The sequence below is a fragment of the Tachypleus tridentatus genome, chromosome 9, assembly GCF_004210375.1.
Source record: "Tachypleus tridentatus isolate NWPU-2018 chromosome 9, ASM421037v1, whole genome shotgun sequence".
Lineage (NCBI taxonomy): Eukaryota > Metazoa > Arthropoda > Merostomata > Xiphosura > Limulidae > Tachypleus > Tachypleus tridentatus.
Genome location: NC_134833.1, coordinates 53,348,594 through 53,364,965, shown reverse-complemented (window position 1 = coordinate 53,364,965; position 16,372 = coordinate 53,348,594). Strand labels below are relative to the sequence as shown.

At 31.5% G+C, this 16,372-nt stretch overlaps 1 protein-coding gene across 3 annotated transcripts in view; it reads right to left on the bottom strand.

Annotated features, from left to right (window-relative positions):
* Positions 1-4,348: 4,348 nt before the first annotated feature.
* The window catches only part of LOC143225258 (uncharacterized), a 42,960-nt gene continuing 30,936 nt past the window's right edge, over positions 4,349-16,372 (bottom strand). For all 3 annotated transcript variants that reach the window (XM_076454338.1, XM_076454341.1, XM_076454340.1), the window contains exons 5-8: positions 12,570-12,693; positions 8,538-8,731; positions 5,061-5,234; positions 4,349-4,638 (exon numbers count right to left, since the gene is read on the bottom strand). In XM_076454338.1, coding sequence (XP_076310453.1) covers positions 4,473-4,638; positions 5,061-5,234; positions 8,538-8,731; positions 12,570-12,693 — 658 coding nt within the window. In that variant the 3' untranslated portion in view covers positions 4,349-4,472. The remainder of the gene's footprint in view (positions 4,639-5,060; positions 5,235-8,537; positions 8,732-12,569; positions 12,694-16,372) is intronic.

Below are 16,372 nucleotides of genomic sequence, written 5' to 3'. Positions count from 1 at the left end.
AATGCTTCCGGAAATAATTTAAGCCCTTAATGATGTACAGTGTCGAGTTTGTGTTTGTTTTGGAATTTCGCACAAAGCTACTCGAGGGCTATCTGTGCTAGCCGTCCCTAATTTAGCAGTGTAAGACTAGAGGAAAGGCAGCTAGTCATCACCACCCACCGCCAACTCTTGGGCTACTCTTTTACCAACGAATAGTGGGATTGACGGTCACATTATAACGCCCCCACGGCTGAAAGGGCGAGCATGTTTGGCGCGACGGAGATGCGAACCCGCGACCCTCAGATTACGAGTCGCACGCCTTAACACGCTTGGCCATGCCGGGCCGTACAGTGTCGAAGCTCCAGGGGCTCTAAATGGATAAACTAAACCTAACTTACGAGTGGTTTGGTGCTCAAATAAGAAGGCTTGGAATGACTATAAGCATCTTTCAAGGCTAGTTCATCAGTATCGTCTGTCCTGCTAAAAAAAGTACTATGCCAAATGTAATATCAATAATAAACCATTGCTTATCAATGTACCATTCACTCATTCAGTGAACTAGTATGAAGTTCCTGATCATGTAAGAGTTGAGTAAATCACCAAGAACACAACTCTATTGCTCCAGCCAAGGGATCAAGTGTTATGTCCAATTTCAAGAGCTATTACGTACGGATAACTCTGAAACAACTGATTAAATCTAATGATGGACAGGATAAACGTAAAGCGAAGGGGGGGGAAGGGAGGGATAGAAGGTATTTTCACTTTACAGTTTTGCTCCTAAAATCAGTGGTCTTTCATTCAAATGAAAAAAAATGTAAATAAAGTCCACTTTCACTCTTAGGTGTAGCTGTAGAAAAACTGTTATACCAGTAGCTCACGTGACATTTTGCGTTGGCAGAAATTTTCGTCAAATTTGAGCGTTTTTTTTTTTTTGTAAATAACTTTGCACGTGTGGCTTGTATTTATACCAAACGAGGATCATAATAGTAGGTTGAAAAGATCTGTCAGTCTGCCGAATTTGACAGGAATCCCATAAAAGTAAAATACGTTTTTCTACCAATTTAATTTTCCGTACTCTTGGTGCGAATAAAAAAGGAAGAAACTCATCAAAACTGGATATATCTCCGGTATTTCTTACTGGATCGCCTTGAAATTTAGTACGTGAAGTAAGAGTAGTAGAGCTACATTCACTGAAAATGCGTGGTAGTTTGGAATACCACAGCCAGAGATACGGAAGGTGGACTTTCGCTAATCTATCACTCCTGTTAATAACACACGGTGTATCGTACAGGTTGTTTTGGCCACACTCGGTGTCATTATACAAGTCATTTGATATAAAAACTACCACGATGGAAATCATTCTGCTATTTACCAAAACTTCAACAACCCTGAAAAAACGATTTCAGAAAGATTTATGTTGAGGCTACACAATATTTTATTAGACATTTGGAACTAAGCCTAAATGGAACCTCTTCTTGCTAAGAGCTCACATATTTAAACAAACACACCAGTCACACTAAAGATCAGTCGGGTTACGTAATAAAATACTGGAATGGAAATTCTTCATAAATTTAATAAATAAAGCTATAGACACTATTCCTGAAGATACATTCTCAGTCTACTTCATGATAATACACATTCGAGTATAAGACGTGATCACTTTTAATCGTAATAAAGGAGGAACGATGTTACTTTTACATTGCACCTTGTATACAATTATACACTCTTTTTGCATAATAAATCCCAGATGATGAAACTTTAAATACACAAGATATTAAAACATTGCCATACAAAGACAGTGTGAAACCTGTAGGCGGTAAAAACCCTTGTTTTGGGTCGTATTTCTTTCGGGCCTTTTTTTTTCTAATTGGTTTATTACCTAAAATATCGTTATTGTCGAGGGAATAGAGGAGTTGAAACAATGCATTCTAATTAATGTAAGTAGTATAGTTTTAGCATATTGTGTTTAGTTAGTTATACAAATAAGTAGGCATATATTTTAGGTCTTATGTTTTAACTGTTTGTTTTGGAATTTCGCACAAAGCTACTCGAGGGCTATCTGTGCTAGCCGACCCTAATTTAGAAGTGTAAGACTAGAGGGAAGACAGCTAGTCATCACCACCAACCCCAATTCTTGGGCTACTCTTTTACCAACGAATAGTGGGATTGACCGTCACATTATAACGCCCCCACGGCTGGGAGGGCGAGCATATTTGGCGCGACGTGGATGCGAACCCGCGACCCTCAGATTACGAGTCGCACGTCTTAACGCATTTGGCCATGCCGGGTCCATGTTTTAACTGTACAAATAATTTAAAAACTAATGCCGTAATGCTGTAATTTTTTTTTAGGATTCTCGTGCTTAATATTTTGTCGATTTTGGTCTTTTCCATATTTTGGTTTAGAATGTAACGTGTTACCCATTGCAATGTGATTAAATAGATCATAAAGTAATTTTATGAATTTTCTTATAAAGATACGATATTGAGATGCAACAAATTGATACACGAAGATAGTATTTTTATTTAGTTATAATTTTTTATGTACTCTTAAAAAAAATAAAAGGTATAATCAGGGGGCGGATTACTCAGATTAGACGGTAAATTTTTCTACCTGCCTATTATGAATACAACTGATAACAGAAAAAAACAACTATGCCTCAAGGTGTGTTATTTTTTGAGACAGTGGTAAAATAACATCGCAAGATATGAAAGACTCGTACACAAATTAACGAACAATGTTAGATGTTCTTGAATAGAAAAAGTGTCGTTCTAATACAGACAAATTATGCATTTGGATAACAAAGCATATAAAAAAAAAAGAAACCACCTATGCATAAACTCAATAAATCGTGTATTCACGAGCACACACGTAAAAACGCGTTTAAATCACTTTGGTACTAGTATTTCCAGTAGTAGTAGCAAATCAATCAACATGCTGAATATATAGGTCTAAGACTGACGGAGGGCTTGTGGACATTTTTATGTTCGAATAATTACTTTTCATATATCATATGAGATTCGTACAAATCAGGGTATACATTTTGGGGCCAGCAAAAAAAAAGAAATTAAAGATGACCACCAAGATAGCTGCTGAGAGGGTTAAATAGCCACAACTCAAGCTTTAGTACAGATAGCACAATGATTTTGGAGGTGAAGGAAACCAATGGCAACACTAACAAGAAAATAACTTCTTACTCGTTTAATAAATTCAAGATGGCTGCAATACAGCTGCCACGTGGAGTAAGTAACCATATATCATGTTCTGTAGTGGACAACAAAATAAATAAAGGTGTCCAAGTATAGGTTCTAACTAAAACTTTGATAGATGCACTGATTATTTCCAAAATATACCCAGATATCAATACATAAATACTAAACTAACAGAAATATATCAGCACGAAGACTACCACAAGGAAAATGTTTATTTCCTCATTTGCTGTTAGATCCTTTCTAAAGAGTCATTTTGTTTGTTTCGTTTTGATTTAATAAAAATAATTATTTCCCCTTATTTATGTCATTACTATATCACTATGTGTAGCAGATAAACAATTTCAACAAGCCTAATACTGTATTATAACCATTTGCACTGAAAATTTGGGGATCCTCTTCCAACAAAATCAAACTGCAACTTTTTTTTTTTTTTTGAGAAAGTTGATAACTGCAAGTGCTTCACAAAAATGTTCCAGCATCCATATAGTGCTGGGTAGAACTGGAGTTGCAGATATGGATATGAATCCTTGTGAGTATGTGAATTCTTCAAGACAAGTTAAAGTACTGCCAGACCTTGTACAATCTCATGACTGATAGACTGAGTAACAATATACAGTATAGCTAAACCGATCCCAATACTTAACAAAAAGTAATTACTTAATTGAATGACTGGTACTCTACAAACTAAAAATACAAAACTACTCAATGCTTCACTGAATCACTGCTAGCTTACTAACTGAACAGCCCATTGTATTTATATCTGATATATCAATTTTAGATATTTGAAAAAATTACTAGATTTTTTTTTGTGTCATCTAGAGCATTATAGGCCAGTGTTTTTCAAACACCAATCCATGAACCAGTGCCAGATTATTATAATAACTGCCTTTCTGGGATTTCACAAAAATAAACAAAAAAACTAACATAATATTTACATGTAAATTGTAATAGTTTTTCACTATACCCTGATAGTTTAAAAAGGCAACCAAGTCAGTCCCTAGTATCAAAAAGGTTGAGATGCACAACCCTAGGCATACATTAATGTTATGCACCTTCTAGCTAACATTTAAATTGAAATGTTACAAATATAGTTTAGAAAAATGATTGTTTCTCTGCACAGTAGGATAGAATTCTTGATACAACTTTTCCGAGGAATATTTTTCTAATCATTTATTTTACAGGCTAAAGATGGTTACATATTGATAAAGAAAACTTCTGTAATTTAAAAACAGTCGTATAATTCATTTTTTGCTGAACAACAAATGGTTCCATGATAAAGATTTAGTTTTTTGCTGGAGGAATTAGTTCATATTTATCAGTAGATCCTCCCAACTCCAAAAGATGTTGCAGCAGTTGCTGTGGATTAAATCGATGGCTGATAACAAGATACCTCCCAGATCCCTGTCCTCCTCGACTGATGCTTTTCAGATTAAGTTTGTCAGCAATTCTAAACACAAAATTACATTTGTCTTAATACATCTCAAAATTCATTCTTTTTGTACTAATGTAGCATATTCAAATATTTTTCTATGTATATAGACAACTGATTTTAATGATGTATATTAGAAGATATCTTACAAATAAACCTATGCACAAATTTCTAAGTAAAGTGAATAATATACTCATATGAAGTTTTAAAATTATGAAAACAAAAGACGATAATGATAATAAGTTATTAACTTACTAGAATAGAAGATGCTTGTACAGAAACAAAAACTATAATTTTTTAATACAATTTTTTAGAAAATATCACAACTTGAAATAGAATTTCTAGGTAACCAAGTTAAAAAAATTATTATTTTAGTGTTTATTTGTAGCTTAAATTATTTGCAGATAAGTTAAAAATGAAGATAAAATATGAAACCAAACCTATGAATTTCTTTCCGTTCTTCTTTGTTGAACTCTGGAGAAAATGGAAGATCAAAGAAAGAGGCAGATGTTTTATAGTTTGTAAGTATTTCTTTTATTTTGGAATTAAATTCCTTTGTGATCTGTCTTTCTCCTGAATAGCCAAGTCCTTCTCTTTTATATACATCTTTTACACTACAAAGGAAATACAAGAATTTCTGATAAGTCTATGGTAAAATTTTCTTTCACAGAGCTCACACAAACAGTTCTTATCTTACTAAATATATTTTAAAGCAACCGTATTGTTTACATATTCAACTTTGATAATTGGTGCTTGGTTTATAAATTCTATTTGAAATGTTAAAGAAATACTGTTTTGGGTTTGGATATGATGTTTTAATGTGAAATTGCAAGATATGACAATTTATTTGAAGTCGACCAGTCCGATTCAAATAGAATGAAAATTATTTTGAATTTTTATTTGGTTGAGATTTTAATGTATGTGTCTGACTTCATTCACTAACAATTATTTCTGTATTTGATAATGAAGGCAAATAGTTTAAGTGATTTTATGATCATATAGATATATAGCAAGTATGAGTGTTTTCATCTTTAAAACAAAAGATAACTTCAAATTCCCAACATATTTAAAAGGTTAGGTTGTGGAAACTACAAGAGGCATTGACATTTTCAGTGCAGGAAAAATGTTCAATGTTAAGATGAAATACACTGCTCAAAACAAATTAATGAATAATCAATATTTTCTATTTTTATAACTCTGAAAAATATGAATACCAGAACTAAATAATGTCAATAACATCATGGAGTTCATTTTTATTCAAAAATGGTGTCAGTAACTAGAAAATGTTTGACACTAAGGAGTTTGATCACCTCAGACACCAATACATGACATACACCTATATAGCATAACTGAGCTTCTTTGATTATATGGCCCACTTTTTCTTTCAGTTAATCAATACTCTTTGGAGATGAATTATGTATTTCCATGCTTCTTTACAGATCTTTGTATGTGTTAAATACAGGTATAGTACAACCCGTTTGTGAGGGCACACGTTATATATACTACATTAGAAGAAAGATCTAACCAACTGCATGTGCATATAGCAACACTAATATTTACAAGACTATACTGCATGACATTCACTGAACCATGCCACAGAATATGAATATTAGTGTAGTGGATAATACTGTAACATGACCAAACCAGTATGTCATCCCCATAATAAGCTTGCCTGTCTTTCATGAAGTTAGCAATTGATCCAAATCCAGCCATGCTCTAGATCAGAGGTAGACAAAATATAGCCTGAAGACCTGATCCTGCCCATCTAACATTTCTGTCTTGCTCACCATGACTCCAGCAATTTTGGAAAGAATGTAATGGAGTCTTTATACAATCAATGTTAAAGTAACTTAGTTAATATAGTAGAAATGTGCAGCCTCCTCTGATTTACCAAAATAAGCAGAGTACCCCCCTACCTGCAAAAAGTATTACCCACCCCTCCTCTAGTTGCGTACATCTTTTATGTCACTCATTTGTGAGAAGGTTATTCACCTGAACATCAGTTAACCAATTCATATTTTCTTGTTACGACTATAAAAATGGTGTTTTGTGACAATGATGATGCATGAGAAAATTAATATAAAAAAAATCATAAAATTTGTAATAAGTCCTATTTGAGCTTTCCAACTTACATATTCACATTACTCTCCTCACGTATAGACTTATCCTCTACTTACATAGACTTGTGTAACAGAGTTACTGTTAACCCTTTATTTTAATACCTAGATGCATGTAACATATATTGTTCAATGTGTACTGCACAAGTCCTGCCTGGTCTATAAATTTGTATAAGATTTTCAAGAGCAAGAATGAACAATATTTGTTTTATAAAAATGCTAGCACATTTTTGGACCTTTGGGAATCTCATCTTAAACTAAATAAATCAATGTTCCAAAAGACAAATTATTATTTTTTGTCAGCAAAGGTCAGTATACTATAAGCCTCAAAAGCTATAATTGTGATTAACACTCATTAATTGAAAAACTACAGAATTTGACCAGGAATTTTTATAGATTTTGAATGTTAACTATTCAAACTCAGTAAATTAACAATGAACATTAATTAGTATTTCTACGAGGATGTCAATTATCTTGTTTAGAAGTCAGCTTATAAGAGGTATTAGGCCAACCACACCAGTTAGCTTAAGCAAGATGTAGCAGTATCAATTCAGAATCAATTTGCTCATCACTGATCTGGATTGTCGATAAAATATTCAGTTCTAAAATGGATATGAGAGTCAGTACTGTCTGTAAGTTCATAAAATGGTTGTATATAAACCATTATTATAAACTGTATTGTTATTTGTATATTAAAATATATTTGTGTTAAGAAAGAAAATAATGTGTATCAATCTTGTTGGTAAATATCATATACTTAATACATATTGACATTCAATTAACTTTTAAATTAAAATTAAAATTTCCAGCTGTTTGAAATCATAATACATAACATACGTAACATAATAAATGTAGACTCGTCCCAGATAAATTATGATACATAGCACTCATCAGTATTTTCTTCCATTAAAATTAACAAAAATGGTACCACATATTCTTCAGTCATGCCAGAAAAAAAACCAAAAACAATTGCATCCTTTGCATTAATAGGTAAGTGTAAAAATGTGAATTTTTGTTACCAGATTACCTTTTTTTATTTTTTAAAATTAGGCCTGGGTTTGTAATTAAAAAAAAAATTACACAAGAATGGTATCTGAGCCAAAAATGTTTAAGAACCACAGATTTAAAACATAAAACAATCTCATAAAGCTTGTTCTTTATCATTTGTGTGTTGCTTTTCTAAATTATTGACTTGGTTGGGAAGCTGGTGGTGTCAGTTGTGTCAAGCTCATACTATTAGATAGCAGTCATTTTCAGAGTCATCAATGGGTTTTTTGATGAATATATTTGTGGTCTGAAAGTGAATTGATATCATGTGTTATATTATCACCTACTACAAGATGTCCATATGTCTTTACTGGGGTCCTGGCATAATACACTACTAATCTAGACCTTTTTATACAATTTTCTGTTCTTCAAACAGCTAAATGAGAAGATATGTTTTCTTCACTTTAGTATATCACTGAAATGTGCAAGTAGGATAATTTAACCAGTCACCTGACAGTTATTTTATATATCATACTGAAGTCAAAGATGTCACTGACATTATAAATTAACAGAAGTATATATCTTTTCAATAATTACAACACCGAAAACTGATTTACCCTGAATTGAGTAATGTACTATTAAGATTAGCATTCCTATAAATAAAATTAGGCAAGGACCCAATGAGAGTAATTTCTTTAACAAGTGATATTATTAAGGTAATTCAACTTTTATTTTATTAAAACTTATTATTGAAAGTGTTAAAGAAAATGATTCAAGATAATTTACAGACAGAAGTATAAATAAAATACAAACTTCACAGGTTCAACTATTCCTTTGTTTCCTTCCTTTCCAACTCCACCACCTTTCCAACCCATCATCTGCAAAAGCTTAAATCCTATATTGGAATCAGGTATCACTTCTAAGTTATCTGTAACTGACGATGTTACTCCTTCACCCACCTCTTCCTTGGATATTATCTGGCCTCCATCAGCAACCAACTGTTTCACCTTTCAATAAAATGTTTTTTTTTTATAGCTTTAAATGTCATTAACATAAAATTATTGCAAGTTAATACATAAATTCTAATTTAATGGGTTACAAATAAATGTTTAAACCATTTCACTGGTACTAATTTTAATTACTTGTTTACATACACAACAGACAGCCATGAGTAGATGAAGAATGTTCTTTCTTATCATTATTTAATACAGGGTGTTTGGAAAGTCACTGTGCAGTTTTGTCTGTTAATAAATATATAAGTGCACAGTGACTTTCCAAACACTCTGTAAAATATGTAGTTTATTAAATATTTGAACTTTATGCTAATTTCATAGCTAGTATAAAATTATGAGCTTCAAATTAAAATTATAAATAACTGAAGTAAGTCTTACTTTACTTTTTTTCTTCATTTTAATGAGCCAAAATGTAGACAGCATAACTGTTAACACTAATAAGCCTCTAACTGACTAGAAATTTTCTACTAGCAATTTATTTGTTGTTGAGATTAATATTACACTGAACTAATTTTGAAAATGAATGAAAATAGTTTACAGTAAATTTTATAAAGAAAATGTTATTTTCAAATGATTTTTAGTGTCCTCTTCTTCTTCATTCAGTTTTATTATCACTTAACTAAATTATCTTTCTGTATTGACTGTAAACAATAGTTAATACAGTAATTAAAAGTGCATGTTACTGATGCTACTGGCCATTATTACTCAAACAATAAGAAAACTAACCTCAAGACATAATCTAAAGTACCACTAGAGAGTATTTATTGGCCATCAACATTTCTGCTCAGCATGTAGCATTACACCCAAAATCCCTATGGTCAGAACACGTGTTATCTTCATTGAATAACAAAAGTAGTGACAATTAAATCAATTTGGACTTTCTTGACAACACACTAAAGACATTTAGAACAAATTAAAATTTTTGAAAACTACTACATTAAAATAAGGAGAAAGAAACTGCATGGTGTACTTGCATACCATAACCTATCTTGCTTTCTTTAACTCTGTGGATTTGGTTAATTCAGCTGAGTTTGTGACTCCAAGTTGATCTTTAATTTCCATACTATAACTTCACATATGTTTAGTGTAGCTTCATTAAATTTCACAAGCTTTGAGTACACATTACATCTTTTGTAGGCAAAAAACAAAACAGGATTTTAAATATAGCATTTTTACACAATATGTCTTTATGAATATATAGAGTTCAAAAGGTTGACTGCTTCAAGTACAAAGTGATTTTTTTAAGTTAAAATTAAAAATACTTTTCAACATCTAAAAAATCTCAAATTCCATTTGCACAGTCTTTATAACCTAAATAAATTTAACGCTTTTATTCGAGCAAAACATTTTACTTTATATGTTATTTTCCTTTCCTTAACTCTATATATGGTTGGTAAATTTGACCGGCTTAGTAACCACCATAAAACATATGACAATATCTACACTACCATTTTCCTCTCTCTAGAATGACTTCCAATTGCAACAGAAAACTACATTTGTTTATCCCAAGTAACTTAAAGCTCATAATAGTATGTTTCTGTTCCTACTTAAACTTTTTTGAACTTTAAACCATATTTAAATAATAATTTCACTACAAGTTGTAAATCATTCACTGAATGTGTAGCTCACTTTATCCCTATCATATTACACAATGCACGAACTATTGGGGAACATATCTCACAAATTATTATTATTATTTTCTTTAACTTACCTATTTTATCCTTATAAGTTTCTAATTTTTACATTTAAGTAACTTTTGTAATAATAAATAATACATAGAAAAATAAAAAAAATACTTCTCAGACTTTTTTTTTCTTTTTTCTGTTAATTGCTGATGAAAGTTAACCTTACTTTTCTATGCTAATAGAACTACTCTTCTAAATATTTTTTACTTAATTATATTATGCAACTAGTTAATACCATAAAAAGCATCTAATGGCCTATAACTACCACAATTTTTTTGGCTTTTTAACTATGTGAGAAAAGATGTTAAAAATACAGCTAAGCTGGTCAATTTCTTTTCTATGGAAATACTGTTTGAGCAAGAAGGGAAATAGAAACGTTTCTGTTCAGAAAACAGTGTAATATAATATGTCATTTTATAGATTACAAGTCTGGCTTTCTGTTGGTTAAAAATAATATAGCATTATACATCAGAACAAACTATTGGAAACTTGTGAAAAGAGGATGTGGCAGGTGGGTGTGAGATGAACATTTTCCTAAACTGAAAATGTATTTGACAGATACTTATCTCCCCTCACAAAATAGTTTTTTGAACAGTACTGCTTTCTATCGGCAAAAAATTTCAAAGTTTACCACTAGCCTTCCACCTCCCAATATTTATGCAGCAGTTCTTCAACGACAGGAGTGCAACACAACCCCTATTATAACCAGTGACCTCCCCACATTTGCACTTGTTAATCACTTCAAAATTGGTCAGAAGTTCTACATCATATATCACTTATAGTGAAAAGGGGTGAGTATCTATCAGTAATACATTTTCAGTTCCAGTAAATGTTAAATTTCAATACGATATCTTAATTCCACTCACAAAATAGGTAGACTTCCACATTGAATTGATGGAGGACTGGTGAAAAAAAATTATCTTCCTTTTGGAAGCACCCAAAGACAGGCCATGAGGTGTGGAACCAAAAAAGAAAAGATCAAACTTTAGTAGGAGACTGCACCACATCTGCTTCAGATATACTCTTTGCTCTCAACATTTTCCTAAATGTATCCCCTCTCACACTTCCCACCCAGCCTCTCCATTTCCAGTGATATGTGATGTATGACTTCTGACCAATTTTGAAGAGATTAATGAGTCCAAATGAGGAGGAGGCACTGGTTAGGATGGATGTTGTGTTGCACTCCTATTGGTGGAGAGTTGCTGCATTATCATTTATAGATAGATGGGTAGAAGCAAGGGGTGAAAGTCTAGTGGTGAGTTATGATAATTTGCAGCACTAATTTAGGATAGTTTGTTTACACAGACATCAATTAAAAATTCCAATAGGATATTTTACCTTCCCCTCACAAAATAACATTCAAAGCTATAAAATTATGTCTTACCTGAATAATAATTACATTATAAAAAGTAATTTACATTAAATTCTGTACTTTTCAGTAGTGTGAAAATTATTTAGAGAATAAGGAATGTGTGTGTTTCCTTATAGCAAAGCTACATCGAGCTATCTGCTGAGCCCACTGAGTGGAATCGAACCCCTGATTTTAGCATTGTAAATCCATAGACTTACCACTGTACTAGCAGGGAGCAGAGAATAAGGAAGACCTAGAGAACAAATATTACAATTCTCACAGTAGAGGAGAATGAGAAATTTGAAAATATTTCTTTATAAAATTAAGAACTTAAAACTCATATAATATTAATGCTTCATTTATTAAATAAATGTTAATGCCAAGTTTATTATACCATGATAATAAAGTATTTATAATTTAATTTTGAAAGTAACTCTTAAAAACTCATGATATGTGCACTTTGACCTGCCTGTAGCATGAGAGCTAATTCAAAACAATGTTTTTTGTTAAAATTAATCAAGGATTAGTGATAAAAAAAGGACATATACCATCCCAAGACATGTTAGTCTCTATTTTGTATTTCTAGCACAAAGCTTCACGGCAGCCTCTCTCTCTCTGCCCACCAAAAGGAATCAAATACAAGATTTTTGCCTTATAAGTTTATAAATTTACTGTTTAACAAAAGAGTACGTCTTAGTAAGTGGATGCAGTGACAGGAAAATTACACCAAAAGGTTTGTATATATGGGACGAGAAAAAACAAACAAGCAAGCTTGTAATAACTCTTAAAATATTACCTTCACTGTATAGGAAATATTCCTTAAGTTTTGAAGTGCATCTTTTGCTGCTGCACGTTTTGCTGTCTGTTTTGATTCACCGTAACCTTCACCGACATGCTGCTCCTCAAGTTTTAATACACATCTATGTAAAAAAAAAAATAAAAGGGGGAGAAAGAATCAGTGTTAGATTCTTTAGATTCAAAACAATTTTACAAAATTAACTTTAGATCATCTGCCTTTTATAATGCCATGTTATTTTGTCGAGAAAGTTTCAGTATTTTCTATGCACAAAATGTGTAACTTTGATCAATAAATGAAATTATGTACATAAATTGCTATGTCGTGTGCAAATATAAAGTTGTGGTGGAATGTTGTGTGTTAGAATTAACTCACAGCAAATTACTTACATTGTTTAAAATATTTCAAACCTAACTTCAGGAAGTTATTTAGTTGCTAATGCAAAATAGTTCAAGCCCAAAGTAAATCACTTGAAGTCCAATATATTTCAAATTTAGACCTAAGAGGGCTATTTACAGACAAAAAATCAAATACATGTTAATTAAAATCTTTACTGTTAGTTAGTGTATGACTCACAGACTTTTTTGTTAATTTTAAATATATTAAAATTTATATTCGGTCATTTTCTTGTTCAACTGTGCATAATCATTTTACATTGTCCAGTTCACCTTTAACATATTTAACATTCATTTTGTATTTCAGCTTAATTTTAACTTAAATTTATCTGAAAATTGTTAAACTACTTAAAATGAATGAAATTATCACACATTAGCAGGACTAAAGCTTCATGTAACTGTCTCTTCTACAAAATAAACATGAAATTTGTAAAACAAGGTAAAGTGTTACATTAAAGTATCCAAAAGTTCATTTTGATAACCTGTTCCTCCTGCAAATAACAAATAATAAAGAGGACAAAAGAAAAGTACTGCTATTTATGCTGTATGAACTACATGTATAAATTTTTTATCTTAGTCTAGTTAGTACAAAAATAATTATATTTCAAATGACAAAAACAAAATCATCCCTTAGCAGATTGATCTGCCAATTTAAAGTCATAAAAACACATATAAAATAGTTTTTATTTCTTCATTTTACTGTTACTCAGGATATAAGGTACTAAATTTTACTGAATTTGTGAAATACCATGTATTTTTACTTTTTTTTTCAACATCATCATACAACAGGAAATAATCTTTACATGCCATTTTTACCAATTCATTGTAATGGTTTCTCGTATAGTGGTTCTACCCACACATAAGTTATTTTAGTTTTAAAAAAGAAACAATTACTTTATAAAACACAGTTACTTACATATTTAATTAACTGTTAATACTTGTCCGTAAAATCTAATTCAGTAATTTTGTGTAATATGATGAAAAATGTTCAGTGTTCAAAAGCCAGAAACTTCATTACAACAGTTAACTGTACAATGTGAATTAACCAATTATAACTAACATGTCGAAAAACATTAATATAAGTGAAAACAGTGATATATGTGTAACATAATTGGGATTACACAATTTATAAACCAATCCTTTTACATTAACAAATAAGATGGCTTGAACATCAGGAGTTTTCACAAATGCTTAACTTATAAGTGTAAAATACCAGACCATCGTAACTGTGTAAAAAAAGGGCCATTTAATAAGCCAAAATTGTATTAAAAATAGCATAAATACATATAACACGGGAATGGTTAACCACACGTTTACTGCTTTTAAAATATGAATACATATGAAATAATTTGTATGTTATGTAATCTAACAATCAGTCACATAAAAAAACAAAAAAAGGATATCAGCTGACATTTTGAGGTTTAGGCTTCTTACTGCTTGTGTTATTAACCCACACATACTTTTCATTCACTAAAATGATATTAACCTAACATTCAGCTAATAACCATTAGACAGTTACAAGTACTATTTTGATAGCTGTGCTGAAAGTCTCATGTAAATTAAACCATTGTCTGTGCAACTTGAAGTCCTGTATTATGATGAAACAATGCAATATTTCATTCATACTTAAGCCTGACAACCCTTTAGGTAAGAAGTATATATCATCATGTGAATGCTTTTAAAACAATTCAACTTGCTGGTTCAAGACACCTGTATGCTTTTCCAACAACCAGCTTTTTGTATGTAAAAACAGGCTTAATAATGACATTCTCAGCAAAACCTTATGAAATACACTATGCACTTTGTAATAAACAGCCTCAACATAGTTTAATAATAATAATAGTCTGTCATATTTTCAGACAAGTAATTTGATTTTTTTTAATTTTATTTGTTATGCATTTTGCACAAAGCTACACAAGAGCTATCTACACTGGTTGTCCCTGGTCATCACCACTGACCTCCAGCTCTTGGGATACTCTTCAACAACAAATAGTGGAATTGAATGTTACATTATAATGCCCATATGGTTGAAAGGGTAAGCAGGTTTTGTAGGATGGGGATTGAAACCTGTGACCTGCAGACTGAGAGTCAAGTGTCCTAACTATCATGCCATGATTGGCTATTTTTATAAGTTAGCACAATGGGCTATCTGTGCTCAGCCCACCACAGGTATAGAAACACAGAATTTCAGATTGTAAGTCTGGAGACATACCATTGTACTGCTGAGGGGGCTTCAGTCAGTGACAATTTCCTTTCAACTACAAAAAAATTGGAAATTTCTTGAATTACTTCCTGTTATAGAAGAAAGTAGTAAGTCTTCTACTAGCTGAAAGTCTGGTACAACGACAAATTTTTATCACTGTTAAAGTGTGTAATAAATCCAAGATTGTCCATATAATAATCAAATATGGAAAAAAACATTAAAACACACACATCAAGTATTATGCATAGCTGGTTCTGGGAAATATATATTTATAAAAAACAGAAATATATTTTAATTTTATTCCAGATAGGATCAGACCAAGCCTAAAAGTTTATAAAACTTTTGTGCAACTATTAAGCCAAAGTATTCACAAGGCTGTAGTTTCTGTAACAAACTAACAATGTAGCCAATAAAAATAATAAAAACTGCTTTTCAGATCAATCTAAGTTTGTAGTTTACTGCACTCACAGCAGGGAACAGTAACACATCTAGGAAAACTTTCTTTGTGATCAGAAACGTTAATAAATGAACTCACTGCCAGGTGCATGAAGACACAGAAATGAGTTAAAGTACTGTGTAGGAAATATTCAACCACAAACCTAAAGGATTACTGTTCAAATGAAGTAGGGAAATTTTTAAGCTTATTCTTGTGACAGATAAACATGACAAGTGACTCAAAAATATATTATCAAGTACACATTACACAAGCAACTGTATGCATTTGACACTTGTCTTACAGGTACCCACCATTTAATTCTCTCAATACAGGCCCAGTTATTCTGATATATCTTGCAACCATCAGGTTATACAATGTATCTTCACAAAGTTTGGCAAACTTTTAGTAAACATCACAAGTCTTCTACACATAAAAAATCAGATTTTTTAAATAAGTATTTTAGCTAAAGATTTATATGGAATATATATATGTAACCTGAATGCAACTCAAAATCTGACTAGTCTGAGTACAATGTAATTGTACTGTTCAGATCATATGCTCTCTGGTTTTTCATCTTACAGTTTACAAATTTCATTAGCCTAACTTCTAAACCTCCTTCACAAATTGAGGTGTTTTTTTTTTCAGTAAATATTTCTATTTGTATCAGTTATTTTCTTTACCTTAACATTATATGGATTTCTGGGCAAATTAACCAACCCAACCAATGAAAATAAAAAGAAATCTAAATTCCCATTTATCTTTCTAGAAT